Source organism: Sciurus carolinensis, chromosome 1, assembly GCF_902686445.1.
Source record: "Sciurus carolinensis chromosome 1, mSciCar1.2, whole genome shotgun sequence".
NCBI lineage: Eukaryota > Metazoa > Chordata > Mammalia > Rodentia > Sciuridae > Sciurus > Sciurus carolinensis.
In genome coordinates, this window is record NC_062213.1 from 200,722,301 (window position 1) to 200,749,194 (window position 26,894).

The 26,894-nt window shown below is 54.5% G+C and overlaps 1 protein-coding gene across 4 annotated transcripts; it reads right to left on the minus strand.

Annotated features, from left to right (window-relative positions):
- Window positions 1–2,333: 2,333 nt before the first annotated feature.
- Mfn2 (mitofusin 2) lies at window positions 2,334–26,690 on the minus strand. Of its 4 annotated transcripts, none has more exons than XM_047542289.1 (20): window positions 26,511–26,690; window positions 25,566–25,705; window positions 25,072–25,139; window positions 20,882–21,060; window positions 17,957–18,092; window positions 15,549–15,711; window positions 14,787–14,911; window positions 14,014–14,122; window positions 13,822–13,929; window positions 12,288–12,441; window positions 11,991–12,058; window positions 11,760–11,881; window positions 10,105–10,231; window positions 9,688–9,792; window positions 9,345–9,447; window positions 8,666–8,886; window positions 7,952–8,107; window positions 6,192–6,388; window positions 5,425–5,559; window positions 2,334–4,222 (listed from the first exon to the last, which is right to left on the minus strand). In XM_047542289.1, exons 4-20 carry the CDS (start codon window positions 21,054–21,056, stop codon window positions 4,153–4,155), a joined length of 2,274 nt encoding a protein of 757 aa, XP_047398245.1. In that variant the 5' UTR covers window positions 21,057–21,060; window positions 25,072–25,139; window positions 25,566–25,705; window positions 26,511–26,690; the 3' UTR covers window positions 2,334–4,152. The 4 variants fall into 4 exon arrangements, with proteins under 4 accessions (XP_047398245.1, XP_047398222.1, XP_047398231.1 ...); XM_047542266.1 differs by having other exon boundaries at window positions 25,072–25,156; window positions 26,511–26,689; XM_047542275.1 differs by lacking the exon at window positions 26,511–26,690 and adding an exon at window positions 25,842–25,862 and having other exon boundaries at window positions 25,072–25,156.
- Window positions 26,691–26,894: the final 204 nt, after the last annotated feature.

The window sequence follows — 26,894 nt, forward strand, 5'->3', positions numbered from 1 at the left end:
AGTCCTATATTCCTGGTCACATAGTACATGTGATTAAATGGGGATGCTGTCACCTGGAGACTAAAATTCCCAGCCTCTCGATTCCCCAGAACTTCTAATGTACAGATGAGGTAGCCTGAGAAAACACAGGAATGAGTCCGACCTTGACTGGGAATATCTGATGTTTACATGACCCAACGAGGAGCAGAAAACTTTTTTTTTTTTGTACTGAGGATTGAACCTAAGGTCACTCTATCACTGAGCTACTGAACTACATCCCCAGACTTTGTTTTTTTATTTTGAGACAGGGTCTTGCTAAGTCACTGAGGCTGGTCTTCAATTTGCAATCCTTCCATGAGAACAGCCTTTATCTATCTATCTATCTATCTATCATCTATCTGTCATCTATCTATCTTGTGGTACTGGGGATCAAACCTATGACCTCACGTATGCTAGACAAGCACTCTACTACTGAGTTACACCCCAACCAGAACAGCCTGTTCCAAACTGACCGGCATCCAGGAGTAGCTGAGAGCAATTGCGTTGGAAATAGCATCCTGCTAATGACAGAAACTAGTCTTGTATTGCAGGACAAGGATGATGATTAATTCCAAATATTTCCTTTCACCTATGCATGTGTAAATACTGGATCATGATATATTTACAATCGTGGGTCAGAGTAAAAAGTAAGTTTGAAAACCCCTGAGCTTTGGGAAAATTTAGCTCAAATGCAGGCTCCCTCATCCCCTCTCTGCACCCCCTGCCCCCGGATGCTGGGATTTAAGCCGGTCCTCACTGCTCCAAGCCTGATCACAACGGAGCTGAGTGTGCTAAATAAGGAATATGAAGGACATGGAGAATAAGCATTTCCCGTCTGCAGCTGTTCCCTCACCCATCTCCCTCCCTGTGTGCAGGGAGACCTTTGTGATAAATTGGAGCTGTTGTCATTTAGAAGCCCAGGGCTCAGCCAGAGGGAAGGCAGGCAGGGGAACACAACACCAACCCCACCTGACTGAATCCTAATCGACCGGCCCCAGGAACTCCCTCACCTGCCCCACCCCCAGTGAGCCCGCCAAAAGTAACTCCTCCTGGCTCTGCTATGGCCCTATACAAGCCAGACCCTCATGGTGGCCTGCCACCACCCACCCCCCAAAGATGTGCCCCTGCTTGATTCTGTGCTTAATAAGAGGCATTGCTGACCCATCTGTGGTCTGTCCCCGTTGAGGTCGTTTTTGCTTTCACGGTACACGGGGAGTCCCGCAGGTTTCCAGGAGCATTTGTGCGTCACCCCCCACCCCCCAGCCAGAGGGATGATAAACGTGCACCGAGCCAGGATCACTCAGCTGTTCTCTGGAGCTCAGGTCTGCGCCAGGCACATGCCTATGCTTGGTAGATATCAATAAGCGAACCAGACCAAATCTCAGCTCTTTGCGGGTGTGTTCTGGAGGCAGGGACAATAAGGCAAATGCTACTTCCTGCTAGGTGACAACTGTGATGTGCAGGCTGAAGCACCTGGAGCACGGGGGGGGGGGGGGGGGGGGGGGGGAGACAGGGCAGATCTGCCATGGGACATCTGGGTCGACCTCACCCTGGGACGGTGTGGCAGACTGGGAGGTGGAGGGGTGGGTCCAGCTGGGGCCATATCAGGAAGGACAAGGGCAGAGGCCTTCTGAAGGGAATATGCTTCGCCATGGCAAGGACAACGTGTGGCCAACACAGAGGGGCAAGCATGTGGAGGACAGGTCTGGAGGGTCACTGGCCACTGCAGGGACATGGGCCTTGACCCCGGGTGGAACCAGAAGCCACAGCAGTGTTTTGAGCAGAAAGCAGGAGCTGAGCTCTAGATACAAGTCACTCTGGGGTTGCCCTGTGGGAGTCACTAAAGGCGGAGGCAGGTGGGGAAGGTCAGGGCCTCCACAGATCTACAGACAGATTAGATACAGCACGTGTGAGGGTGAACTCAAGGATGATACCCCAAGTTCGTGGCCTGGGAGAAGCGGCATTTGAGTCAAGGAATGCATGGGGGGGCAGGGAAGCCCACCAGTCACACCCTCATCCACTCCTGAGGGCCCAGGGAGGAAGGAAAGGCCATACCCAAATTCTCAGAAGTCAAAGTACGGTGGGCCAATCTGAGTCATCTACTTTTTAAATGAAAAATGGTTTGGAGTTATAGAGAAATCTGTGAAGAAATCATTCTAGACTTCCTGGCCCGTAGAGGCCAGTTTCGCCACTTGCTCTCTGAGCACACCGGCTGCCTTCCAAGAGTGCACGGAACTCCCCCGAAACCAAGGTTGCTTCAGAGACGCTGCAGTACCAGGACTCCAGCACAGCCAGCTCCAGGCAGAGGACTCATGCAGGCTTCCAGCTGGGTTTTATTTTAGTTTCCAATATTATCAGCAATGATACAGGAGTGATTCAGGCAAATACATCACCTTAAATACATCAGAGAACCGCTGTGTTGGGCTCACCTTGCGCTCCAACAAAGGAACACAGAGCAGAACAAGTTAGCAGCATTGAGTTAAAGTGCATCTGCCACACTTCCTTCAGAAACGACCCCCTCGGTGGTGTGAAGTTGATTTTACTTTTTGTATAGGCTCAAAATTTCATTTATCCCCCAGGGGCTACACTGAAAAAAAGTTTTTTCTAAGTTTTTTTTCCTTCAAAAAAGAACACAAAATTCATTGGGCTTGTGTGACACTGATTCTTCCTGACTCCCTCCCTGACCCTGTGGGTCCAGGTCTGGCAAAACACTCAGAACGCTGTCCCTGCTGCTGACATTGGCCTGAGTTCATTTTGTCCCTCAAAGTGACCAAGGGACTGAAGGACAAGCAAGCACATGGAGAGGATGTCACCAGTGTGGTCACCCACCAGCTCCTTTCTCCAGATGGGCAATGGCTGGATGGACCAGCAGGACAAGGCTTCCCTTGCGGAGCCCCTGCCCTGGGCTTCGCCCTTGCTGGTTTGTTTGGGGTGCTCTCTGACCTGCTCTTGCATTAACACCTTGGTGACAGGAACCTTCCCCACTCTGACCAGTAATAATCCCCAAACTCAAGAGCAGGAAACACTTCTCAAAGTGTGAGGCCAGTGTGTCAGGGAAGCTCCAGGGGTCGGGAGAGTGGAGGACGGGTGCTGGGTCTCCCACGCCGTCTTGTGGTCAATTGCAGAGTTGCAGGCACAGAAAAAACGGCCAGAGGGTGGCTTGGGGCAAGGCGGGGATGCAACCAAGCTAGTGGGGTGGGACTCTCAGGCTCAGAAGCCTCTCAGAGCAAAGTCAAGGGAGGCCCCTGTTCCGCACCAACTACATTCCCCAGCCTCCGCGCAGGGCCTTTTCTTCTCAGTTGCCACCAAGGCCCCACTTCCCATCTTCCTTTAACCACCTGACCAAACCAGCTCCCACCAGTAATAAATAAAACTGTGCAGGCCAAGGACCAAAACCAGAGCAAGGAACACCATGGCAAGAGGCGAGGCAAGCCCTCCTCCCCACGGTGACGGCCGCCTGCTCTGTCAGCATCTCCAGCTTCAGACCCCTCCACACACCCTCTCTTCAGCTCCTCCCACTCCCCCACTGGCTCTGCAGCACTGTCCCAAGGCTGCCAAGCCCGGCCACCACCACACATCTGAAAGGTTCTGCAAGCAGGTGGAGCACGGAAGCTGAATGACCAGGTGACACAAGCCCCAAGTCCTTCTGGGACACCTGGCCCTCCCAGAGCATTTCCAATGCTTCTGGGAAGGAAACCCGGCCACTCCCAATGCGGCCTCTTTGCAGGTACGCGATGGTGCGAGGAGGGCAGGGTGCGTGTGCTGGAGGAAGGTGGGGTGTTTGCCTGATACCCCTGAAGGCTTCAGTCATTCTGCAGGACTGACATCCGAGACCTCATCAAGCAATGATTTCATCGAGTGAACCTGATGAAGCAGCGAAGGCCCGCGTGACTCCCTACCATGTGGTCTGGTCGTCACTGAAATCTCCGGTAGGGTTAGGAGCCAGGGGACCTTCCTGCGACGGCAGGTCAGGGAGGGGACATAACTAGTGCTGAAGGGCTCAAAACGGTACGAGACAGTGGACACTTTCATTCTCTCAGGTGGCCAGGGACCGGAGCCGACGTGCCTGGGGACCGCCGGGTGCCGAGGGTGGTGAGAGCACCTTCCCCACGAGGGCCCTGCTCCAGCCGCCCACTATCTGCTGGGCTGCAGGTACTGGTGCGTGAACATGTTGAGTTCGCTGTCCAACCAGCCCGCTTTATTCCTGCAAAGACACAGTTCCCTTGTAGCAGTGACAGCCGTGGGCAGGTAACAGTGACACTGGTTGTGTGCACTAACGAGTGACAGGCACCCTCGCTTGATCCTCCAGTAGCCCTATGAGCCCCATTTGACAGATGAGGACAGGAGGCCCAGAGAGGGAAAACCACTTGCCAGGCCACCCGGCAATGGCGCCAAGTCAGGCTTCCCTGCCTCTCAGGCCCTGCGTTCACTGTGCCAGGCCCAGGGTGAGTCCCTGAGCTGCGGAAGTCAGCAGCTGACAAGCGAGGGGTGGGGTGCTCTCCACGGCCCCCTGCAGGCTCAACCCTGACCCTGGCTGAAGAGCAGCAGACCACCCCCACCTCTGCCCCCAGGAGCCGACGTCCTGCAGTGGTGGATGGGCAGGCGCACGTCTGCGCAGCAAGGGAAAGTCCGCCATCGGTGAGGGGGCCGGAGCTGAAACCCTGAGCACCTCCCCTTTGGCCCTGCCACCCTGCAGGCCTCTGCCGTCAAGGGTGGGGGCAGGAAGTACAGGGTCCCCGTGTGCTGATGTTATCGTGGGCTGCGCAGGCTGCGCAGCTGTGGCTGCCACGACCTTGTGCTCCCACCCACAGATGAAAGCAAGGAGCACAGGGAAGGGACTGAGTGCGGGGCCGGAGCCTGGACCCCTGGTTCCTCTGAGGATGCTCTTTCCAGAAAGCTGCTAACAGAAGCTCTGCTTTCAGTGGAGCCCCTGGAGATCTGGCTCCAATCCTGCCCCTGTGGGCGAACGTAGTACCATGCCCGCTTCCTGACTTGACCACACGTGGGTAGCAGATCTAGCATGTGCAAGGAGACTCAGCACCCAGCATGGAGGTGGCCACCACCACCCTCGCCTGGGCTCTGCCTCAGCTGACCATTTCCTGTGGGATCCCAGACAAGGACTAACCTCTACAGGCAGTTTCCTGCTTAGAAAATGGAGCTACCAACATGTGCTCGCAGGGACAGTAGAGGCCGCATGGAGCACCAGCTGCAAGTGTGAGGGCTGCGATCGCATGGCTGCCCCCAGCTCCCTTCCTGGGAGGTCACCATGCCCCACCAGACTCGGTGCCTCGAGGGCAGTGACACTTGAGTCTAGCACCCCGCAGTGCCTGGCAGACATCTGAGCCCTGTGAAGTCTGTATCCCGCCCCAGCACCTATGCTCAGCTGCGCCCCAGGGTCCACCTCACCTCAGCAATTTTGCTTTGCTCTGAAGTGAGTCGAGAACCTCGATTTTCTTGTTCATGGCAGCGATTTCCTGCTCCAGGTTCTCCCGGGTGATATCCACTTGCTGGCACAAATGAGCAAAGGTCCCAGACAGTTCCCTGAGGGAGAAAGGTCAGATCACTGGGCACACAGCTGTTGGGGCAGGACCCCAAGTGGGTGGCTGCTGGGCCTCCTACCCTCTGCTGAAACTGTGACTAACCCTAGCACCAACCCGCCTGGCATCGCCGTGCTGTGAGAAGCAGCAGCAAAGAGCAGCATGCCACGGCATGGGCAAGAGCGCCAGGACTCGGAGCCTGGCTCTGCTGCTCATTGGCCAAGTGGCAGGGAATGAGGGACCATTCCTAAGTGCTTCCTGATTTGAAAAAAGAGATGCCAATAATTTTATCGACCTCGAAGATAAGAGAAGTAAACAAAAAGTTAGGTGCAAAATGATTGGCAAAGCGTCTGCCCCAGCAGGTACCACCCCAGGTGCCACCAAGAGCAGGCTGCCATCTAGGTGCTCAAAACTACAGCCAGCTGCCCCCTCAGGACAACCTTGGAAAACTCTTCCTCTCCCAGGTTCTTCCTCCCACGGGGAACAGAGGCCTATGTCCAAAAGCCCTATCCCCACCCAGCCTTGGAGCTGGCAGTGCGTGGCGGAAGGCCAGGGTCTACGACACTAAACCCAATGGGAGGGAGACTGGGTTGATCTCCCAGAGGGACCGTCCCCAGGGCCAGTGGGTCCGCTTACTGCTGGACTTGGTGGCTACAGTTGGAACCTGTGTAGCTGATGATGAGCTGCAGCTTCTCACTGGCGTACTCGACAAACTGGCGCTTGAAGGCACGCTCCTTGGCCTTGGTGGTCCACGTCAGGCGCTCGTAGACGTAGAGGAGGCCGTACAGCCCGAAGGAGAGGGCGATCAGCCTCCAGCCCACCGCCTTCCACACCTGCAGGGGCACAGGGTCACCCAGGGCAGAGCCCTTCACCCCAGCCCTGTCCTCTTGGACTTGGACTCCCAGGACTGCTCCAAGAACCCTAGTCAGAGACCCTTTGTGTCCCCACTAGGAAGCCCCCTTTCCATGGCTCCTTTGACCCCACTGAGGCTAAGAGGGCAGGGACTCTCTCCAGTTGGGAGGGAAACAGTGAGGGCCATGTGACAAGACTCACACGGGTGGGACCAGAGGCCAGGTACAGGCAGGTGGATCTTTTTTTTTTTTTTTTTTTTTGGTACCAGGGATTGAACCCAGGGGCGCTTAACCACTGAGCCACATCCTCAGCCCTTTTTAGTATTTTATTTAGAGAGAGGGTCTCACTGAGTTGCTTTAGGATCTTGCTAAATTGCTGAGGCTGGCTTTGAACTTGTGATCCTCCTCCCTCAGCCTCTGGAGCTGCTGCACCCTAGCTTGATGTGTTCTTAACATCTCACTTAACATCTGACGGTGATGACACTGTCCACAGCACCCTCAGCAGATGGCTTCCTTGGGTCTGATGAGCAATGGCTTGGCTGAAGGCAGTGAGGCTATAGCCAAGGAGCCCGGGGCTCAGCTGGACATTGAGCCTCCTGCAGCCCACTGTCCCAGCTGCGCGAACCCAAGCCAGTTCCTTTACACCAGTTTCCTCCTTCACAAGAGGCCTGTGGCTGTGACCACTTAGCAGGTTTTCTGGGTGAACAAGATGCTGCAGAAGGGATACACAACTATTGGGTGTCAACTTCTCGGCTCATGACTCTCCCGCTACCCACATCACCGTCTGAGAAAGGAACCAGAGCACCTGCCCCCTTCAGTCCCAGGGTAGGACTTTGCTCTGTCCCGCCTGTCCTACATGCTGGAAAGCAGTTTCTGGCAGTGTTCATGACAGGCACCCTCTGCCACCACTGTCGAATGTCCAGGAGAGAGAGGACCTGCCACACCTCAAAAAAACCTCAGGAGTAAATGATTGCAGCAACAGTGTGTCTTCATTCAGGACATGGAGAAGCCCCCAGGGCTCAGGAGGCAGGCCTGTTACTTTGGAGTGGAAAAGCAGGAGCCATAAAACCAGGAGGTGGAGAGAGCAGGGTTCCAGGCCCAGCGTGGTCTCTTTCCACTGAAGCCCTTCCAAGCTTCCCACCTATAAACGAGGAACTCTTCTTTTCAAGCCCACTTCTCTAGAACCCAGGTTTTCAATGCCTCAGTCACTCCCTACCCACTGTGGGATCCAGGCCTTGCACAGGGAAGAACATGGCCTTGTAGTCAGATGGGACACGGTTCAAATCCCAGCTGTGTCTTAAGCCTCTGCAGACGTTCCTCACCCGGGAGGTGGGAATGCTGCTATCTAACATCCTATTACTGGGTGAGGCCTAGGTAGGTCAATAACCCTGATGTGAAAGGGCTCAGGCCACACAGCTCCCACAGAAAGCACTCAGCTCACTCCCAAGTGGGGACCAGTGTAGCGGCCACCTCCAGCACCAACCCCTCGGGCCCCGCCCTCAGGCCCCCCATCCCGTCCCGTCCTGAGCAGGACTTGTCACTGACCACTCCTCCAACCACGAGAATGCCCATGGAGGTCCTGGACGTCAGTGAGGCCAGGCCCGTGACCATGGAGACCATGAGTTCCTCCTGGGTGAGCGAGCCCTGTGGCAGGGGGGGCATGCTGGGGTTGGCAGGTGTCAGAGGGACTGGACGCTGCACCTGAGGAAAGAGACGACGAAGGCTGAGGAGAATGTGACAAGTCTCGCATTCAAGAAGCCCTCAGTGACCCTCAAGGCTAGAGGAGCTGGGACAGGGACACAGAGAAGTTCTGCAATTTCCAAGAGGCAAAAAGAAGGGAAATGAGCGCTGCACCTGGCAGAAGAGGATTCATGCTTCCTCGTGGCCCTGCAAAGGCCAGCGCCGGGAGGCCCAGGACGTGAGCAGGAGGCATGCTGGCCCCCGGCAGCAGTTTGCAAAGCAAAGGGATGGCTTTAAAATCTCCATTTTACAAGGGTGCTGCAGATGAGTATGTGAAAGTCACCTCCGCTGAACAGTTACATACTTGTTTTAATGTGAACTTTTTAAAAATCATCTTAGCATTTGAAATCAGAACAAGGCCGGGTCAGTCTGTGGCAACAGTGTTGACTGTGGTTTCCCAAGTGGTGACACACACTGCCATAGCTGTCAGCCTGGGGACCCAAGTTACAGAGTGGTACGTGGGTCCGGTGGCAGGGGCCAGCAAATCTCCATGCCAGCTGGGTACGGAACTTTGCTTGCCTGGTCATTGTAGCCCATCAGGGCCCGACGGCTGTTCTTGGGGCCCAGGAACCTATTCACCAGCATGGTCCATCCGAGAGAAAAATGGAACTCGATGTCCTCCTGGAAGTCAGCGCACAGCTTGTCGCAGTTCAAGTCGTAGCTGAGGGAGAAGCACTGGCGAGGGACCAGCATGTCCATCTGACTCCGCACAGACACAGGGAGGAGGGGCTTCAAGCCATCTGTCAGGGACGAGTGGGAGAAAGCACATCGGCTCGGACTGTGCCACCCAGTGCCCTGCCCCAGGGACCACGGCCACACCAGTTAAGGCTGCTCAGCAGTCCTGCCCAGGACTCGTCCACACCCAGGATGAGTCAGCCTGTGGGAATGCCTCACGGTGACAAACGGGCCATCTCAACGCTTGTGTGGCTGGAGGCGCCAAACCTGCGACATTCGTGCCTCGTGTGGATCACAGGAGGGGCCAAATTTTTGCCTATGATGGTCCCATATGGCAACTCAGGGCAGCTCCCCAGTCTGGGTACAGAATGAATTCACAGTGCCCACCAAGAATCTGAAGATACCAAGTGGAACCGTCATCCAAGGAGACAGGAAGGGAAGGTCATTATTCCTCTATGCTGGTCTCTGAATCTGACCTCTGGGAGCCCAAGGACCCCAGGGCCAGCTCCTCTGCGGCACTAACCTATCATGTCCTGCTGCATGGCCTGCAGGGCGCTAGTGATGGCCGTGGAGCAGCGGTCGGACATGTTGCGGCCCAGCCCCTCCTCTATGTGGCGATGCAGCTCCTGCAACCAGAGATGGGGTTAAGGGAAGACGCGTCCCCAGAGAACAGAGACCCCCGGGGCCCGTCATCCCAGGCTCATCAGGAGACCAAGGAAGAGGAGGCAGCCTAGCTCTCGAGACCCTGGCTTCCTTCCACCTCTGCTGCAGACCGGCGGAGCCGAACTGCCGTCTGCATGGCAATCACCCCTCAGCCGTAAAGCAGCAAGGGGGGCCCGGCGCAGCACTGCTGCTGCGTGACTCACATTCTTGTAGACCTTGAGGACCACTGGAGACGGGTGGAAATCCATCTGGTACTCGTCCACCAGCACAGAGAGGCGCCGGATCTCCTCGGCCATAGCAGTCGACACCTACAGCAGAGGAAGCTCGCTGCTAAGCCCCAAGGAGCAACGAGGGACCCTCTGCCCGAGTCTCACCACCAGTAGCCTGTCAGCTCCTCTATGATCTGAGAAATGGACCAAATGCCCCCAGGCATGGGAGAGGCCCAGAGGGGTCACAGAGTAGACAATGGAACCCCAGAGAGGCTCCATACCCTTAGCTTCCTCCTGGAAAGCTGAGACGCTCCCAGGATGACCAGATGAAAACTGATGACTTGTCCATTGTCCAGCACCCTGGACTCCGCTCTCCAAATCTCCCCTGAGTAGGTCCTCCTCGCGTCTCACCTGCCTTTCAACCTCCTCGGTAATCTGCTTGATGCGAAGTTTATAGTCCTGGGCCAAGAGCTCCAGCTGCTTGTCAATGAACCTCAGCCGGTCTTGTCGCTCCTCGCGCATTTCCAGGCAGTAAACGCTGTGAGCAGAGCACCAGTCAGAAGGCCGCGGTGCCACCCAGGCAGGAGTGAGGGCGCCTGGGAGGCAGCGTGGACCACTGCCACCCCACCCAGGCCAGCCTCACACACACACAGAGGTAGGAGCTTCCTTCCCAGCAGGAGGAGCCAGCCGCGTGCTCCCTGGTCTTGCATTGTTAGAAGAGTGGCAACAGAGAGGGGCAGGACTAAAGGGGTTCTGGAAACGGTGCTGCCAATTAGTGTGGGAAAGAGTGCGGGCCTCACTAATCATCAGGGAAATGAAATTAAAAAGAGGTACTGCAGGCCACCAGATGCCTGGGGAGAGTGGCCAGGTTTGGAGCTGCGGCCGGAGCTGCGGAACTGGGAGTCGCCACAGGCAGTGCTGGGAGACACTGGGGGACACGAGGGGGATGCGTTGCTTTGGAGCCAAGCTGAGCAAAAGTGAAAGTGCACTCTCCCTAAGGCAGAGCAGCAGTGTCTCTAGGAATCAGTCCTAGAAAGGCTTAGGGAAGTGCGAGCAGGTGCACCAGCACGCAGCCTGGCGGTGGGGTCTGCAACAGGAGGAGAGCAGAGCCTGAACTCAGCCCAGGAACGGGGTGCATCCACACGGACGTCCATGGCACCCAGGATCCAGAACTCCCACGGGACCAGCAAGGACGCAGGGAAGCAAGGCCTAGTGCAAGGAGCTGCGTGCGGCAAATGCACAGGGCCTCCACCACAGAGCCACGCCCCAGGCTGAGTCCTGAGGCTGGCCTGGACCTCCTGCCTTGGTTGCCTGAGCTGTTGGCCTGTAGGCTGAGCCACCATGCCAAGCTGAAAAGCAGCTTCTAAACAGGTGGTGGGACCATACACGTTCCTAACTGGGGTGCCTCTGAGGAGTGCAAAGGTCAGAGTCAGAGGGTACGTACGTGACACCTTTTTCTGTTTTATTTTAACTTAATGCAAAGCAAACAATGTTAACTCTGTGGCAAAAGTAAAGTGTTTTCATATTATTCTCTGTACTTTTGTTTTTTTGAGAAAATTGAGACACAGAAAAGTTTTTCAAAAATGGATTCAGGGGCTGGGGAGATAGCTCAGTCGGTAGAGTGCTTGCCTTGTAAACGCAAGGCCCTGGGTTTGATCCCCAGCACTGCAAAAAAAAAAAATAATAATAATAACAAAAATGGATTCAGGCCAGGTGCAATTTAGCAAGGCTATACACAACCTACTGAGACCCTGACTCAAAATAAAAAACAAAAAGGGCTAGGGGTGTGGCTCGGTGGTTAAGCACGCGTGGGTTCAATCCCAGGTACAAAAAAACATTTTTGTTCAGGTACTGAGAACGGCAACAGTACCAGTCGGGACACCAGCCGAGGCCTCGACCACAGGGGACAGCTCTGCACAGGCCAGGAGAGGCCACTGGGCACTCAGAGGCCCTCCTCGCCAGGCTCAAAGGGGTCTGGTGGGAACCCAGACCAGCCTGCCACCAGGGCCGAGTGCAACCCCGCATTCCTCAGCACCCCCCGCTCCCTGCCAGCTCGGGGCTCTCACCGCTGCTCCTGAGCCGCGATGTGCAGAGAGTCCATGATGAAGCGAACTGCCTCCGCAATCTGCTTGGCCCGGACTGTGTGCTGCTCAAATTTGGTCTTCACTGCAGACTGGGAGATGCACTCCTGGGACAGACAGAGCCTTGAGGGAGGCGGGGGCCGCCTGGGCCACAGCGCCAGGGAGACACCGTGAGAGCGCGGGAGAATCAGCAGAGACCAGGATCAGAGGACTCACCTCAAATCTCCTCTCAAAATTCTGAAACTCAAACATCCGCACTTGAAAGCCTTCTGCAAGAGCGCCCCCTAGGAGAATCGCGCTGCGTTACTGAGGAACCGGCTTGACTGCAGAGAATGGGGAAGCCCGGGAACCACACCCAGCGCCACGCGCCTGGGTGGGGGCACTGGCTGGACAGCAGGTCCTCTCCCACAGGCTCTGTTCACCATCCTGACCCCAGAGTGACTGCCGCAGACCGAGCTACGAGAGATCCGACACCTCGCCCCTCAGGGAGCAGGCCCGTGCTCCTGCCCTTACCTCCTTCTGGCATGCCCTGGGCTTTCTGGATCCTGGCGTTGAGCACCTCCTTGGCAGACACAAAGAAGATGCGGTCCCCGGCCTGGGCTCGATCCACCACGCCCAGCTCGTCCACCAGGAAGCTAGTGCAGCGCTCCATGTGCTGCCGCCGCACCTGGACCCCAAGCAGAGGTGCATGTGACCACGGTGACTGCAGGTGAGACCCTCCTGATGGCACCCACAGCCCCCACTGTCTTTTGTTTTTTTAAAGGGTAATATGTTTTGATTCAACACTCAAAAGGTACAAATGCACACAGAGTGAAGTCACCCGCCACCACGCTTCCCAGAACCAGCATCATGGTGGGAGTATCTAGGGGTACGGCCCAACATGGACACTTCAAGTATACAAGCAAAATGCTTAGGCCCCAAACCGCCCCTTGTCAGACTTATCTAGGGTCACACTTATCTAGAGTCACACTTTGGTGCCCCAGAAGAGGGGAATGCAGGGGTCAAGAAAACCAAACCTGGGCCTATATCTGACAAGCTGTCTTCCTAGGGCCTCATTTACACCATGGGTGGGCACCACCGGAAGAGCCCTTCCAGCTCTGCTGTCTGAGGGCTCTAGTGATAGAACTTCAAAAGCAAGGCTGGGGACGTGGCTCAGGGGTAGAGCACTTGCCGAGCAAGTACAGGGCTCTGGGTTCCATCCCCAGCATGCAAAGTACGGCCTCTCGTAGACACGCACCAGGCACTTTGAACAGGTATCATCCTCTTGGTGCTGACTACACCCATCCCACAGGTGGAGGTTGGCTTACCAGAGGGTTAAGGAATTTGACCAAGTCAAAGTCACACTGCCCCGCATCAGCCAAAATTTGGACACCCACCTGCTGACTGCAGGGTCAATAAAGTAAATCCGATAACACCAACCTATTGTCCTTTCTTCTCTCATTTCACATGCACAGAGTTGTAGTTGTAAGAACCCATTATTCTTTCCTTTTTTAAAGCTTCTCTTCTGGATGTCTTCTTAAGGATGAGCCTGTTCTACATTTACTGTTTTGCTTTGCTTATGAGCCAAAATGAGCAAAATGGCCCGGAGGATGCACGAATGTGGGGATACTCTTTGGAACTGGGGGAAAGGCACTCACTAAGGGGAACCAGGAAAGTGAACGGGAGAGGGAAAGGGAGCTGTCAGCACCATCGGAAGACACCACAGGAGCCGGGTGCGGTGATGTACACCTGCAATCCCAGCAGTTTAGGAGGCTGAGGCAGGAGGATTGTGGTTTCAAAGCCAGCCTCAGCAACTTAGCAAGGCCCTAAGCAACTCAGTGAGACCCTGTCTCTAAATAAAATGCAAAAAAGGGCTGGGGATGTGGTTCAGTGGTTAAGAGCCCTGGGTTCAAGCCCCAGTACCCAAAAAAAAGACACCACAGGGAACACCTGGGCAATCTTTGGGGATGAATTAATTTGGGGAAGCCATTATATCTGGTGCACCAGGCGGCCCAGGTACACAGAGCTCTGCAGGGTGCCACTCCCTGAGCAGCCAAGAGGCACCAACCTCCTCCATGTACTCGGGCTCCGAGGCAGAGGCATCCCAGCGGTTATTCAGGATGAAGATGTTGGGGCGGGAGAGACGCTCGCTCACTTTGTGGAAGAACTGCTTCTCCTAGACAAAGGGGTAAGACTCAGGGCGAGAAGCAGGGCCAAGCCAAGACCCTACCGGCCACCTGCCCAGACAAGACTGGGTTACCGTCTGCATCAGGGTGGACTCTGAGTTGGCCACCAACACAAATACATCAGCATCCAGGCAAAATTTGTCAATCCAGCTGTCCAGCTCTGTGGTGACGTCAATCCCAGGGCTAAAGGAGACGGAGTAAACCAACATGGTCAGCCACAGAGCACAGGCCCTGGTCTTCCTGCTGTGAACAGACCTGGGACTGGAAGGCAGCCTCCAGGGAGGAGAAAGCCGCCACAGAGGGAAGGAAGCAGGCCTGGCCCTTCCTGGGAGATGTTTACTTCCCACCTCAGGTCCTTCCAGAGTGCCTGGACAGGTTTTTTTAGCACATGCATCTATCACACTTATAAAAATGTAATGACTTATGATTTTACTTGGGATGTATAATTAAAGTGAAGTTTTATATCTCCCAGGTAAATGCAGCGACACTATTTCCTGGTAGAGTTTTGGAACCTGTTTACAGCAGGGGCAAAAGCTTCGAGGAATGAAGCACCCCGACTCTGCCACGCACGCCCTCCCACACCATACACCCCAGCCCTGGGCTGGACTGAGGGCTTTCCCCACTTCTGAGCATGCCACCCATCTGCTGAACAGCCCACCGGGGACATCTTCAGGATGCCAATACCAATGGGTACTGAGAGTCCAACTCTGGAGGAAAGCCAGAGGCAGGAGGACTGGCTGAGCCACCTGTAAGGCAGCAGTGCTTGGGCAGAGCAAAGACTGCTGGGGATTTGGGCCTGGATCATCCAAAAATGGAAAGCAGATGCCTCCAGGCTCCTTTCACTTACCTGTCCATGAGCACGAGGTCGTCCTTCAGAAGTGGGCACTTGGAGTTGGGCCACATCACACTCACCAGGCTGCCAGCATGCAGCTGCTCGTCCTGATGGAGGGCGTGGGCCAGCTGGTTCACAGTCTGATGGTGGAAGAGGAGTGAAAGATCAGGCCACCCAGCCCGACCTGTGCCGGCGAGCATGGCACAGCAGCTTGGGATGGCTGCCCAGCTGGCTGCTCCTTTTCTTTCATTTCACATACAAAGTTGAGAGCTGGGAGCTGTCAATAAGAATTGCTTCTTTCTCTCTCTCTAGCCTCTTTCCTGGATGTCAGCCTAGCTGAATACGCCGTGCAGATTAATTCTTTATGAATCACAGCGGGCGCCTGGCCCCAAGCTAGAATGCAGCTGCCGCTCAGAAAAATCAAAGCATGACAACCCCGAGTTGGTGTGGGAATCCCAGAGCCATGCAGGAAGCACGCCCTGGAGCGCCCCAGGGAGGAGCGGCCCGACTCCCCTCCTTCCCAGTGCAGAGGCCTAGCCCTAGCGAGGGCCAGGCACGCAAAGCGGCTGCTGCTTGGCGCTCTCTCTCCACCTTCCCGCCCTCCCGAATGCATGCTCCCTGTGCTCAGAAGAGCTCGTAGGAAACAGGGCTTTTCATCTTCACCACAGGGAGGCACGGCTCTCTGCTGGGAGGTGGGGTCAGCCTGGCACATGGACGGGCTAGTTGAGCCAGCCTTGCCTCAACGGCACGCCCCAGCTGAAAGCCACCAGCACCCACCTTGACACTCCTCTTCTCCTCTGAGCCCTCCGTGAGCAGGAAGGCCTCGTGGCCATCTGTGCCCTCCACCCTCAGGAAGCAGTTAGTGGTATGACCAATCCCAGAGGGCAGAACTTTGTCCCAGAGCATGGCGTTGATCACGGTGCTCTTCCCATTACTCGTCCTAGGAGGAAATGAAGGTTGTAGATGAAGTCAAGAGAAGCCACAGGTTTGCCTTTCACACGCAGTCGCTGGGCTGGAGGTCTGAAGACATGTTCTCTGCAATGCCCCCAGTGCCCAGACAGTGCCAAGAGAGGCAGAGAGGCACACCCAGTGTTTGCTAAAATGGGCAGGGGCCCCTTGGCCAGAGCCTGTGACATGTCCCCCGGTTCATCACTTCAGATGTGCAAGGGGCTTCTGCAATGTGCCGCCACCTGGCGAGCAAACCTGCCCCTTGGATAATAATCCAGCTGCTCTCAGGAGGCAGCTCAGCAGTCCTGATGGAGCCGCCAGCTGATACCACGGCCTCTGCCCCAGAAGCGTCCTCCTTCGTCCTCCTTGGTCTAAATGAGCTCAGCCAAGACCCCCCTTGCCCCCGCACACTCGTTTTCCTCGCAGGCCTGCGTGGCTGCTCTTTTCTCACTTGTTCGCAGCAGAGGCTTCCCAGCCACAACCCCCCTCCCGAGCCACATGCGCCTTCCTGCATGCAGCGAGACAGGCACCAAGACAGGCACCGCTACTGGCAAGGGGCGGGCCACTCCTTCCAGGGGAGGGAGAACTGACAGGCCAGGGAGCGGGGGTCCTATGACCTCAGCTACCTCATGTGCCCGGCATCCAGTCTGCCTAGGGAGCTTTCCACTGTGCTGGACTTTGTTTTTTAAAGTGTCTACTAGACCTCACAGTGTAGTAACAAGGCTAAAAATAAAACTTTAGAAGGAGAAAAGCTTCATGACACTGAATTTGGCAATTATTGTTAGGCTATAACATCAAAAGTACAGATAAATATATAAACAGACAAATCAGACTACATTGAAATAAAAAGCTTCTGTGCATCAAAGCATACAATCAACAGTGAAGGCTAAGCCACGGATGGGAGGAAATATTTTATCAACAGAGTTTTCTTCAAAGCTCAACAGCAACAAAAAGGCTAAGAACTGGAATAGAATTTCTCCAAACAAAATACACAAATGGCCAGTAAGCACATGAAGATGCTCAAACTGCCCCTCACCAGAGAAATGCAAGTCACACCCACGACGGAGGGTGTGACGAGAAGGGGCTGGGAGGAGTGCTTGCCCAGCATGACGAGGCCCTGGGTTCAATCCCCAGCCAGACCCACAATGGGACGCGAGCATAATGGTATGCCTGCAGTCCCAGCCTGAGGCAGGAGGATGGCTAGAGCCCAGGAGTTCAAGACTACCCTGAACAACACAGCGAGCCCCACCTCAAACAAAGCAAAACCCACCACGGGTTAGTCTTCACACACAGTAATCGGAAATCAGAAAATAGTTGGGCGGGCAGGGTAAGGTAGAAGGGTTTGTGTGTACGTGAGTGCACGCTCATTCCAGCTACTTTAGAGGCTGAGGTAGGAGGAGCACAAGGTTCAAGGCCAATCTGAGCAACTTAGTGAAATCATGTCTCCAAATAAAAACTTAATAGAGTCTATGATGTAACTCAGTGGTAGAACACCTCTGTGGGCGGGGGCTGTTGGCAAGCGTTAGAGAAACTGAGTCCTGTGCTCTGCCTGCTGACAGAAACGTGCCAAGGCACAGGCACTATGGAAAACAGAATAGAGCTTCTCCAGAACATGAAGAACACAGCTGCCCCGCACAAAAAGCTGCATTTTATGTTATATATATTTTACAAATAAAAATAAGGAGAGCTGGGTTTAGTAGCACACGCCTATGATCCCAGCAACTCAGGAGGCTGAAGCAAGAGGATCACAAGTTCAAGGTTAGCCTCAGCAATTCAGCAAGACTCTGTCTCAAAACAAAAAATACAGTCAGGTATGGTGGCACACACTTATTCTCAGCAGCTCGGGAGGCTGAGGTAGGAGGATCGTGAGTTCAAAGCCAGCCTCAGCAACTTAGCAATGCCCTGTCTCTAAATAAAATATAAAAAGAGCCGGGGATGTGGCTTAGTGGTTAAGTGCCCCTGTACCAAAAATAAATAAATAAAAATAAGAAGAGTGTAGAGGGCTAGGAATGTGGCCCAGTGACAGAGGGCTCACCTAGCATGTATGAGGCCTGGGTTCCATCCCCAATATTGGGGGAAAAGAGAGAGAGAGGGTAAGGAACCCAGGCCTGCCCTCCGCTCCCTGCCTCTGCGCACTCTGGCTGTGAGATTGCTCAGAGGGCCATCCTCCCGCCCTCCCTCCCTCCCTCTCACCGCCTCTTCCCATCCAGGAAGCTGTGAAGGCTCCCAAGACTCACCTGCCAAAAAAAGCCACTTTCATGTGCCGCCGGGCCAGCACCTCACTGATGCCCCTCACTTTGGATAGATAGCCTTTGACGTCCAGAACCTGCTCTTCTGTTGTAACCGGGTCCAGCTCTGCGTTCCTGTAGGTGTCTGGAGCAGGATGAGAATGGGTCACCAATGGTTAGAGGAGCTCCGTGACCATAGGCTGGACAGGCCAGAGAGCAGCTGTGCTCGCCAGGACCTGGACGGAGTCTGCCTCCATGGCACCCTACTGTGGCTCTGGGGGTGGCAGCTGAACACAGACAGGAGCAAGGCTGCCCCAGTTCCCGTGCCAGTCCCCCCTGCTTTCTAGCTCTGTGGCCCCAGGCAAATGAGACTTCCTGGGTCTCCACATCTTCACAGTAAAATGGAGGTAACAGCAGATCCTGCTTCGGCGGACTACTGTGAAGACAAGTAGATTAAACCGTGAAGCCGAGAGGGCGCCCGTGAGCACGTGAGCGCCAGCTGCTCCTTGGCTCCCAAATTTCTTCCCTTGCGCCAGGCACTGTTTCAGGCACTGGACAAACGTGGCCTCATTCGATCCTCCTTCCTTACATGCAGAGTGGGCATTTGAACCTGGCCCTGGTGTCTGAGCTCTTCACCACTCTGTGTCACTACACAAGGTCCCTCCTGAGGGTCCTGCTGGCCTCCCCAGCCTGGTCTCTTGCCACCCTCCTGCCTCTCACCCCACCTCGCCATCTCCCCAAACACCAGCCTCCTCACCCCTCTGGGCTTTGCTGGCACAGCCCAAAACCCCTTCTGCACTCTGACGAGCGGATGCCTTGGGGCATCCTGGCTTGTTCCCGCTGGGCCTCGGGTGCAGCTTAAAGGGCACAGCCCCTGCAAAGCTTACCTGGGCACACTCTCCAGCCTGAGTGGGCCCCGTCTGCACCCGCAGCACCCTGGCTTCTCTCCCCTTCACACCAACCTCTCTGCAGTGCAGCTGGCTGGCTCACCTGTCTGCTCGTCTACCAGGAAGGCTGACCTATCCGACTGTGCCCAGCAGCTACGCACATGCTGGCTGAGCCAGGGGTATCCGGATCGCTGGACTGCTTCTCCCAGCACCCTTGGCAGGCACGTGGCTAGCAGATTATCCCAGAAGGCAACAACTGAGCAAGCCTCTGCCCTGTCCTATCCAGCACGTGCATGAGGGAGGCACCTCAGACGGCTGGAGAGGAGATGGCGTTTGGCCCCTTAGCACACTCCCACACACCACCACACTGACAGGCTCCCGACCCCTCTCAAAGCATCCACAGCATGACAAGTGGCATGTCAGAGGATGCAGTGAGTTTGCACTGCAACTAGTGCCATGAAAGGAAGTGACCAAGTCAACAAGCCCCACCCCATTCACCAGTGACCACCAGCCCAGACCCATCAAGATTCTTCCCTCAGATGGACACATAAGGACGGCCTTCACAGTGCCCCTCGGAAGAAGTCGGTTGTCGAGCACGTGGCTGCGCTGAAGAGCAACAGCCAGTAGGCACGAGCTCTTGCTAACGCCCTTTTGTCCCCCCCGCCCCTCCCCCAACTGCTGGAGCAAGCTGACCCGATAGCTCCAGCTCCTTCCCTTCCGTGCGACCAATAGCCTAGTGTCACAAAAAGGAAAATCGAAGTGCTCATCACATCAACAGCTCCCTGAAGCACATGTGTGCCCCAGAATGGACTGAGTGAGTGACTCGGGGCCTCACAGAGGTCAGTCTGGGCTCTGGAAGGGCAGCAGCTTCGACAGCCCTACCTCCGCATGCCCATGCTTGGCGCAGGGCCAGGCACACCAGAACTGCTGCTAAGGAAAAGGCGGTGAGCCGGAGTCATTTCACCCTCGAACCATACACCTTTAAGCCAGGCGCAGTGGCGCATACCTATGAGCCCAGGGACTATGGAGGCTGAGGCAGGAGGATCAAAAGTTCAAAGCCAGCCTCAGCGGTTAAGCGCCCCTGGATTCAATCCTCAGGTTCAAAAAAACCCCCTCTATACCTAAAGTTTTTAATTCATCAAATATTTAGGGAACACATTCTTTGCATCAATCTCAAAGGACAGGGCACAGACAAGCTAATGGAACTGGACACAGTCCCTTTTTCTAGTGGGAGCCTCACATGGCAGCTTGGCATGTAAGATGACGAGAAGCCACATGACCTGGCTGAAGGCAGGCTGGAGAGGAGGTGGCCGGCCTGAGCCTGGGTTGAGCCCCGTGGATCTCCACAGACTCCTTGGTTTCTGAAAGTGCCCGGTCTCACCTGAGTTTGTCATTCTCAAATGAGGAAGCCAAGGGCAGCTGAGACTCAGCTACTAGGTTTTCAGACCATCCCTGGACCTGCGACCCTGGTGCCCTTCTAGAGACGGAGCCTGAAATGCTAGTGGCCAGAGCTGGCGTCAGACCGAATGGGGCTCCAGGAACCACGCCTTCTCTGCTCACAGAGCAGGACCTAGAGGCAGGGCTCAAATTAGTAACTAGTAGAAAAGGCACAGGTAATAGGAGCTCCCTATCCATAGTCCTGTCACCAGACTAAAAATATGAGAGTGCACACTGTCTGGGATAACCACACCCAGCAGTGCTTGGCATTACAGCAGCCAGAACTGGCCAGGCAGAACACACGATCTGGACACAAGCCGGCTCAGTCACTCCCAAGGTATGGGACAACTCTCAACCCTCAGCTGACCTGCATTTTAGAGAAGGTAAATGAAACAAAACATGCAGAATTCTTAAACCAATTCTTACATGACAGTTCCCATGTCTTCCTGGAGCCCAGTTCCCCAGGATTCCAAGAGTACAGCATGGCTGTGTGTGAGACCTTCCCGGGCGTGAACTCCTCAAAAGCAGGACTGCACCTCCCCACTCCCAAATCCTTCTAAGACTCAATGGACCAAAGGGAGCCTGATGAGCAGGTGACCGTATGTATTACCTTCAAGGAAGGTGGCGCTCTCCTGGATGTAGGCCCCGAGCTGCTCAAAGATGCCATTGATCTTCTTCTTGGCAGTGACAAAGTGCTTGAGTGGGGACGCATTCACCTCAGCCATATGTCTCTTATCCTTCTTGACTGTCACGATGGAGTTGCATCGAGAGAAAAGCAGGGACATTGCGCTGCAAGACAGGACAATGTGGGTGAGCCCAGAACAGCCACTGGGACGTTCTGCTGTGGGCATGGCATGGGGTGAGAGGAGAGCCAGGACCACTTCTGAGTTTCGCCAAGAATACGGGGCAACCAGCATGTGCTCAAGAGACAGCAAGACGAGAAGCAGCACGTGGAGAGTAGGAAAGGAGCTCTCATGACACAGGCCAGTCTCTGTCCTGCTACACGGGCACTCAGACATCTGGAGCCATGGTTCTGAGTCCAGCCCACCACTGGCAATTCCTGGCCTGCTGAGCCGCGGACAAGCAGCTCAGAGAGCGATGGGACGGACCCGAGCAATACACAGAAGCCCTCCCCCAAGTCCACAAATTTGACTGATCTCCTATCCACTGAACGCCTAAGAAAAGGTGACAGCAAAGTGGTGCTCAAGGTCAGTGACATCCACTCCCCAACCCCCCCACCCCCACCCTCCGCCACTCTGCTGTCCGGGAGCCCAATGGCCCTAATCCCTAACCGGATTTGTGTTTGCTGGAGGGATGGAAAGAAGAAAGAGTGATCCTAAAGTAAGAGAGACCTACTTCTAAAACTTATTTTAAAAAACATCTGTTGGTCTCCTTTAGTGTAAAAGATGTCTGTAGAACATTTGGAAACTAAAGAAGAAAACACAGAACGACCCTTCTGTGACAAGCACAGCTGGGGAGGTACCAGCCTGTTTTTGCTCTCACTCAGTCACATGCATCTTCGTAGATGCTTTTTCTCCCTACACAGCAATGACATATTAGGGGCTATGAGACTTGACCCCGAAGACCTAGAGGTCTTGAGCTAAGGTCAAGAGGCAGATCTCAGAGAAGGTAGCTCCCACGTATGGCTGGGAACCCTGCCCCCCAAAGTGCAGCCTGCCAGTCTGAGGGTCCTCACACAGACAGAGGCACTTCCCCAGCAGAGCCCGCCCCCTGGGGTCAGAGGGACGAGAGGCAGTGTGCCTGGCACCAGCACTCCCTTCCCGGCCTCCCTCACGGCAGCCCAGCCGGACTTGAGTTTCTAGCTGGGAAATGAGAAAGCTGCTCAGTGGTGGCACACACAAGAAATTTCCAAGTAGTGCCAAAGGGTGCCGAACCAGGTGCAGAGCAGCAGAAGGAACATCCAGAAAAAGCACCCAAAGATGCATGCCAAAACTGGCTCTGAAGAACTGACCATTCCAGTCTGTAATTCTAGCAGCTTTGGAAGCTGAAACAGGATTGCAAGTTCAAGGCTAGCCGCAGCAACTCAGTGAGGCCCTAGGCAACTTAGTGAGACTCTGTCTCAAAATAAAAAATAAAAGGACTGGGGATGTGGCTCAGTTAAACTCCTAGTATCCCCCACTCCCAAAAAAGAACTAACCATTCCAAAGGTAGGCAAGACACAGAGACAACAGGAAGACAGGAACCCACATGTGTTGCTCAAATCTATGATTCCTGTGCAGTGTCACAGATTCTTTAGGAGGAAGGGGAAGGAAGTTACCCGGCCACCGTTTCCCGCTTTCTCCTCCATGGCGCCATGGTACAACAGTTTTCTTCTTCCTTTTTTTGGAAGGGATTGACCCAGAGGTGTTCAACCACTGAGCCACATTCCCAGTCCTTTTTATGTTTTATTTTGAGACAGGGCCTCGCTAAGATGCTGAGGCCGGCTTTGAACTTGTGATCCTCCTGCTTCAGTCTCCCGAGCTGCTGGGATCACAAGCATGTGCCTCTGCACCTGGCCTGGTTTTTTCTTTATTAAGAAAGACAGTGGAGCCGTGAGAAAGGGAACAGGAAACAAAGTGACTTTCCAGGTCCTTCAAACGGAAAAGGAGAGTATACTGAAATCAGGGGGTGTGGGGAGGCAAAGGGGAGCAAAGCCAGCCAGGGAGAAAAGAGAACAGGGTCTGGGACAGGGCATGATGTAGGGATGCAGGTGATAGACTCTGAAATCAGGTAACAGTTGGATGCAAATCTTGTTGGTACCCTCTCTGGGCCATAAAAGCAATTTATTTCATCTTGGATTTTGTTTTTAAGTATTTTTTTTAAAGTTGTAGATGGACACAATACCTTTATTTATTTATTTACTCATTTACTTATTTATTTAATGTGGTGCTGAGGATTGAACCCAGTGCCTCACACACTAGGCATGTGCTCAACCACTGAGCAACAACCCCAGTCCACAACCCTGGATTCGTCATGTATACAAGACACCAACCACATCAACCCTAAGAAGACGAAGGACAGTGATGTGAGCTCGTGGTAGCACACAATGAGAGAGCTCAAAGGGACTCACTTTGGTTTAAAGCAAAAATAATAATAAACTCTACCAGCAAGATACAAGGCTCTCCTCACGAACACCCAGCCATCAGGGAAGACAACCCTCCACCCCACCACCACCACCACCACAGATATCAATCAAACAGTCAGCTGGGGGAGGTCAGCTCCACCAGCCTCAGAAGTGACTGGCTTGCAGGAAGTCAGTTCCCTGATCACAGCTGGGCTTTTAGAAGCAGGTGCTTTTAAGTCCTGGTCATGGTCTGCAAGCCCAGAGGCTATGAAACCAAAAGCATTAGTGCTCAGTAAGTGCAAGATTCAAGGGAACGCACAGGAGTCAAAGCTTAGTGGTTCAAGGTTAAAGGTCTGCTGGAGTTCAGCTGGCCTAGAGGCGGCCCTCACTCACCTGCAGCAGCATGCCCCAAACCCTCCTGAAACCTGCCACTCCTCCAAGCCATCTCGTTTCTCAAGCCCTCCTAATTCCCAAGCCCAGATTCTGCACTTAGTCCTGTTTTCTGTTTGGAATCCTCTTTTTTCACCCATGCAGCATACTCTTATGTCCTACTAGCCCCAACTCAAGTCTTACCGCCTCCACAGAGAACGCACACCCTTACCTGACTTTTGCTTTTTAATCACACCCTGTGTCCCTAGCTAGGCCCAGAGCTTCTAGAGAGCCAGTCTTTCACAGAGCAGTGACCTCTTTCCACTTCTACCTTTCTCCTGCACCACTTCCAGATAAAGGGTGAGTAAGTGAACACCCCTGGGGGATATCACCTTAAACCTGCCATTCCTGGATATACCAATCCACTTTTTTCCTACAAAAGCAGTTTTTAGCTAACTCTTTGGAGTTCCATGAGTCAATATAGTTGAACAAGGCTTTCAGATTCTGAAATTTAATCCTTCCAAAAAGCAAGCTAGACATACATATATACACAAGAGGACCAAAGTTGCAAACTACAGGCACAAAAGCCAAGACAGAGACCCCACTGCCTCAGGACTTTGTGTGCTGGCTCTCTATCCTCCCAGAGCAGTGATAGCAGCTGGGTTCCGGTTCCTCCTCTGGAAAGTCCTGATAGTCCTTACTCCACCACAGGGCTCGCTGCAGGCATATGGGACCTATCCCTAAGCTGAGCCAGAGAGTTTGATTCCAGTGTCAGTTACACACTCCAAGTTTTTGTGACAGTTTCAAAGTGATCTTGAGATTATGTTTCAGACAGCTTACAGCAGTGTTTCCCAAGGTACTACCCACAGAACTCTAGTTGTATCCAATGCTCCATGTAAACAGATGCCATGCTAGAATCGATTTGTAAAACACCATTCGCCACCGCCCCTCTCCACTGGCAAACACGAACACAGTAAAGACCGTGGGAAGGAAGGCTAGTTTGAAAGCAATTTAAGTATATTTGGTCAACACTGCACAAATTTTTGCGATAAAGAAACTCTTCTGTGCTAACAGCCTTCAAAATTCTGAGGATCACCCTTTAGGGAAAGGTTGATTTATCCTGGTAGTCCAATTCCACCCCAGAAAAGTGCCAGGGGAACAAGAGATATTAACCTAAGACTGGAAACAAACCAAATTCTGAATGGGAACTGCTATTAGCATTTCAAGGTAATCAGAAGCTTTGCTCTACCTAGGCTATTAGTTGAGGAGTATTAGGTGTTTGGGGTATAAGCGAGGCAGTAGCAAAATTCATGGCAAGGTGTGTTTGGATCCCAAGCACAGTCCCTGAATCCACACCACCTCCTTACCCAGTTTTATGTACAGCAACTCCTAGCAGGGAAAATAAAATGGATCCACGGATCGTCTGCTGGCACAACTGGAACAGAGGAGAAGCTGAGAAATTGAAACAAAAGAGTATACAGGGTAAAGGGGGCAGAGCAGACTCTTAGAAGAGCTGTGATAAGGAGCCAACCTCTGCTGGGCAGAGATCAGGAGGAGAAGAGTCAGCACAGTAGAGAAGAACCAACAAGGGAGAGAGACTATCCTTCAGGGAGCCCAGGAGATCCCAGCTACTTTCTGAACTGTCAACCTTTAAACAGGCCCTCTCAGCAACTAGTGAAATCCTCCATGAAGTAAAAAGGAGATACAATATTTTTTGTTCAATACAGGTTGGAAAGTACCAGATCTACACAAACAGGATCCCATCCAAGAAACTTGCCACTGGAGGGCCAGGGCTGGCACAGCATGCCCCCTTTCTACTCAACCCAGATCCAGGGCACCAGAAGTCACAGGCACCACTTACTTTTTGGATGGTAAGAGACTTTCACAGGGTGGGCATCATGGACATGGCTGGAGTCAAAAAAACGAAAAGAATTTGGGTTCTCCTCTGTGCTGTCTCAAGTCGAGGTTGGCTATTGATTGTGTTGACTCCACCTGTCCCGACTTATTGGAAAGGAAAAGGTAGATGTCAACAGGTGAGAAAAAAAAATAAAGAAAAGAAAAAAGAAAACAACTGGTGTGCAAAGCATGCCTAATCAGGTTTTAAAGCCAAACAAACTCATCACTGAGGGCAGCTTACTCGTTGAGGTATGAGGAGTTGGGCTGTCACATGAGCTAATGGCCCGGGGAAAACACAACACGGGTGTAGGGCCAACCCTAGTGTGCACAAACATGTGTTCAACCTCGTGCACCAGGGAGGTCCCCTGCGGGGTCCGGTAAGGCACCTCCAGAGGGGGGAGGGGAGGGAGCAGAACCAGGGAAAGACTGGGCTTGAGGACAAACTGCCAACTAGAGACGCGGGGCAGGGTGGTGCGGAAGAGAAGAGGAACTGATTGCGGGTCAGTGGGTCCCGGCTGCTGTGCGAGGCGGCCGTGGGAAGCTCAAAAAGCGACCCAGTGGGGGAGGGCAGGACGGGCTGCCCCGGCACTGAACCGGGGCATCTCTCAGGCGCTGAGCAAAAGAGGACCAGATGAAAACGGGAAAGGACGGGGTGGCGTGCGGCCAGGGCCTGGGAAGGTGGGGCGACGGGAGCGCCAGGGGACCGCACGCCCCAGCCCCGGGTCCTGCGCCCCACCGGCTCCTCGCAGGGCCGTGGAGCGCCGGCGGCAAGGCCTCAGCGTGGGGACGCCCTCTGGCCGGATCCTGACCCCGGGGGGCCCCAGCGTCCCGCCGACCCAGGCCGGGGTGCTCTGGACTCTCCGGGCCGGGGCCGGCGGGTCCCACCACCCCGGCGCGCTCGCCCTCTCACCTTCACCTTCCCGGCCTCGCGGCGGCCATCACACCCACGACGTCACCAGCAAGCGCCACCCGGGGAGAGGCGGAGGGGGATGCGCGCGTCACCAGCCGCCGCGGGCTTGCCGCTCGGCCTGGATGAACCGGTGGAGTCCGAGCTCCTCCAGCTGGGTCGTACTACTCTTTATGGCTCAGGGGACCCACAGCTCTGCGCGTCGAGAGGCGTCTCGGCGCGCTGTTCCACCGCCCTGGAGTCCCCGGCCGATGACGCACAGCCGCGGGACTCCCGAGGCATCACGGGAGTTGTAGTTCCGCTGGGCCTCTACCAGGACCGGGAGGGAGGGGCGTGGTGGGGCGGGGCCTCGAGCTGTCAAGAGCCAAAACAACAAGGGCGCGGATT

Excerpts from the sequence above, each read along its gene's own strand:
- Mfn2 (XM_047542283.1), bottom strand. The coding sequence starts at position 21,056 with ATGTCCCTGCTTTTCTCTCGATGCAACTCCATCGTGACAGTCAAGAAG. Across the intron at positions 18,093-20,881 it reads GAGCGCCACCTTCCTTGAAG|ACACCTACAGGAACGCAGAG; the intron begins GTAATACATACG and ends ATCCTGCTCCAG. Across the intron at positions 10,232-11,759 it reads ATCGCGGCTCAGGAGCAGCG|CGTTTACTGCCTGGAAATGC; the intron begins GTGAGAGCCCCG and ends CTCTGCTCACAG.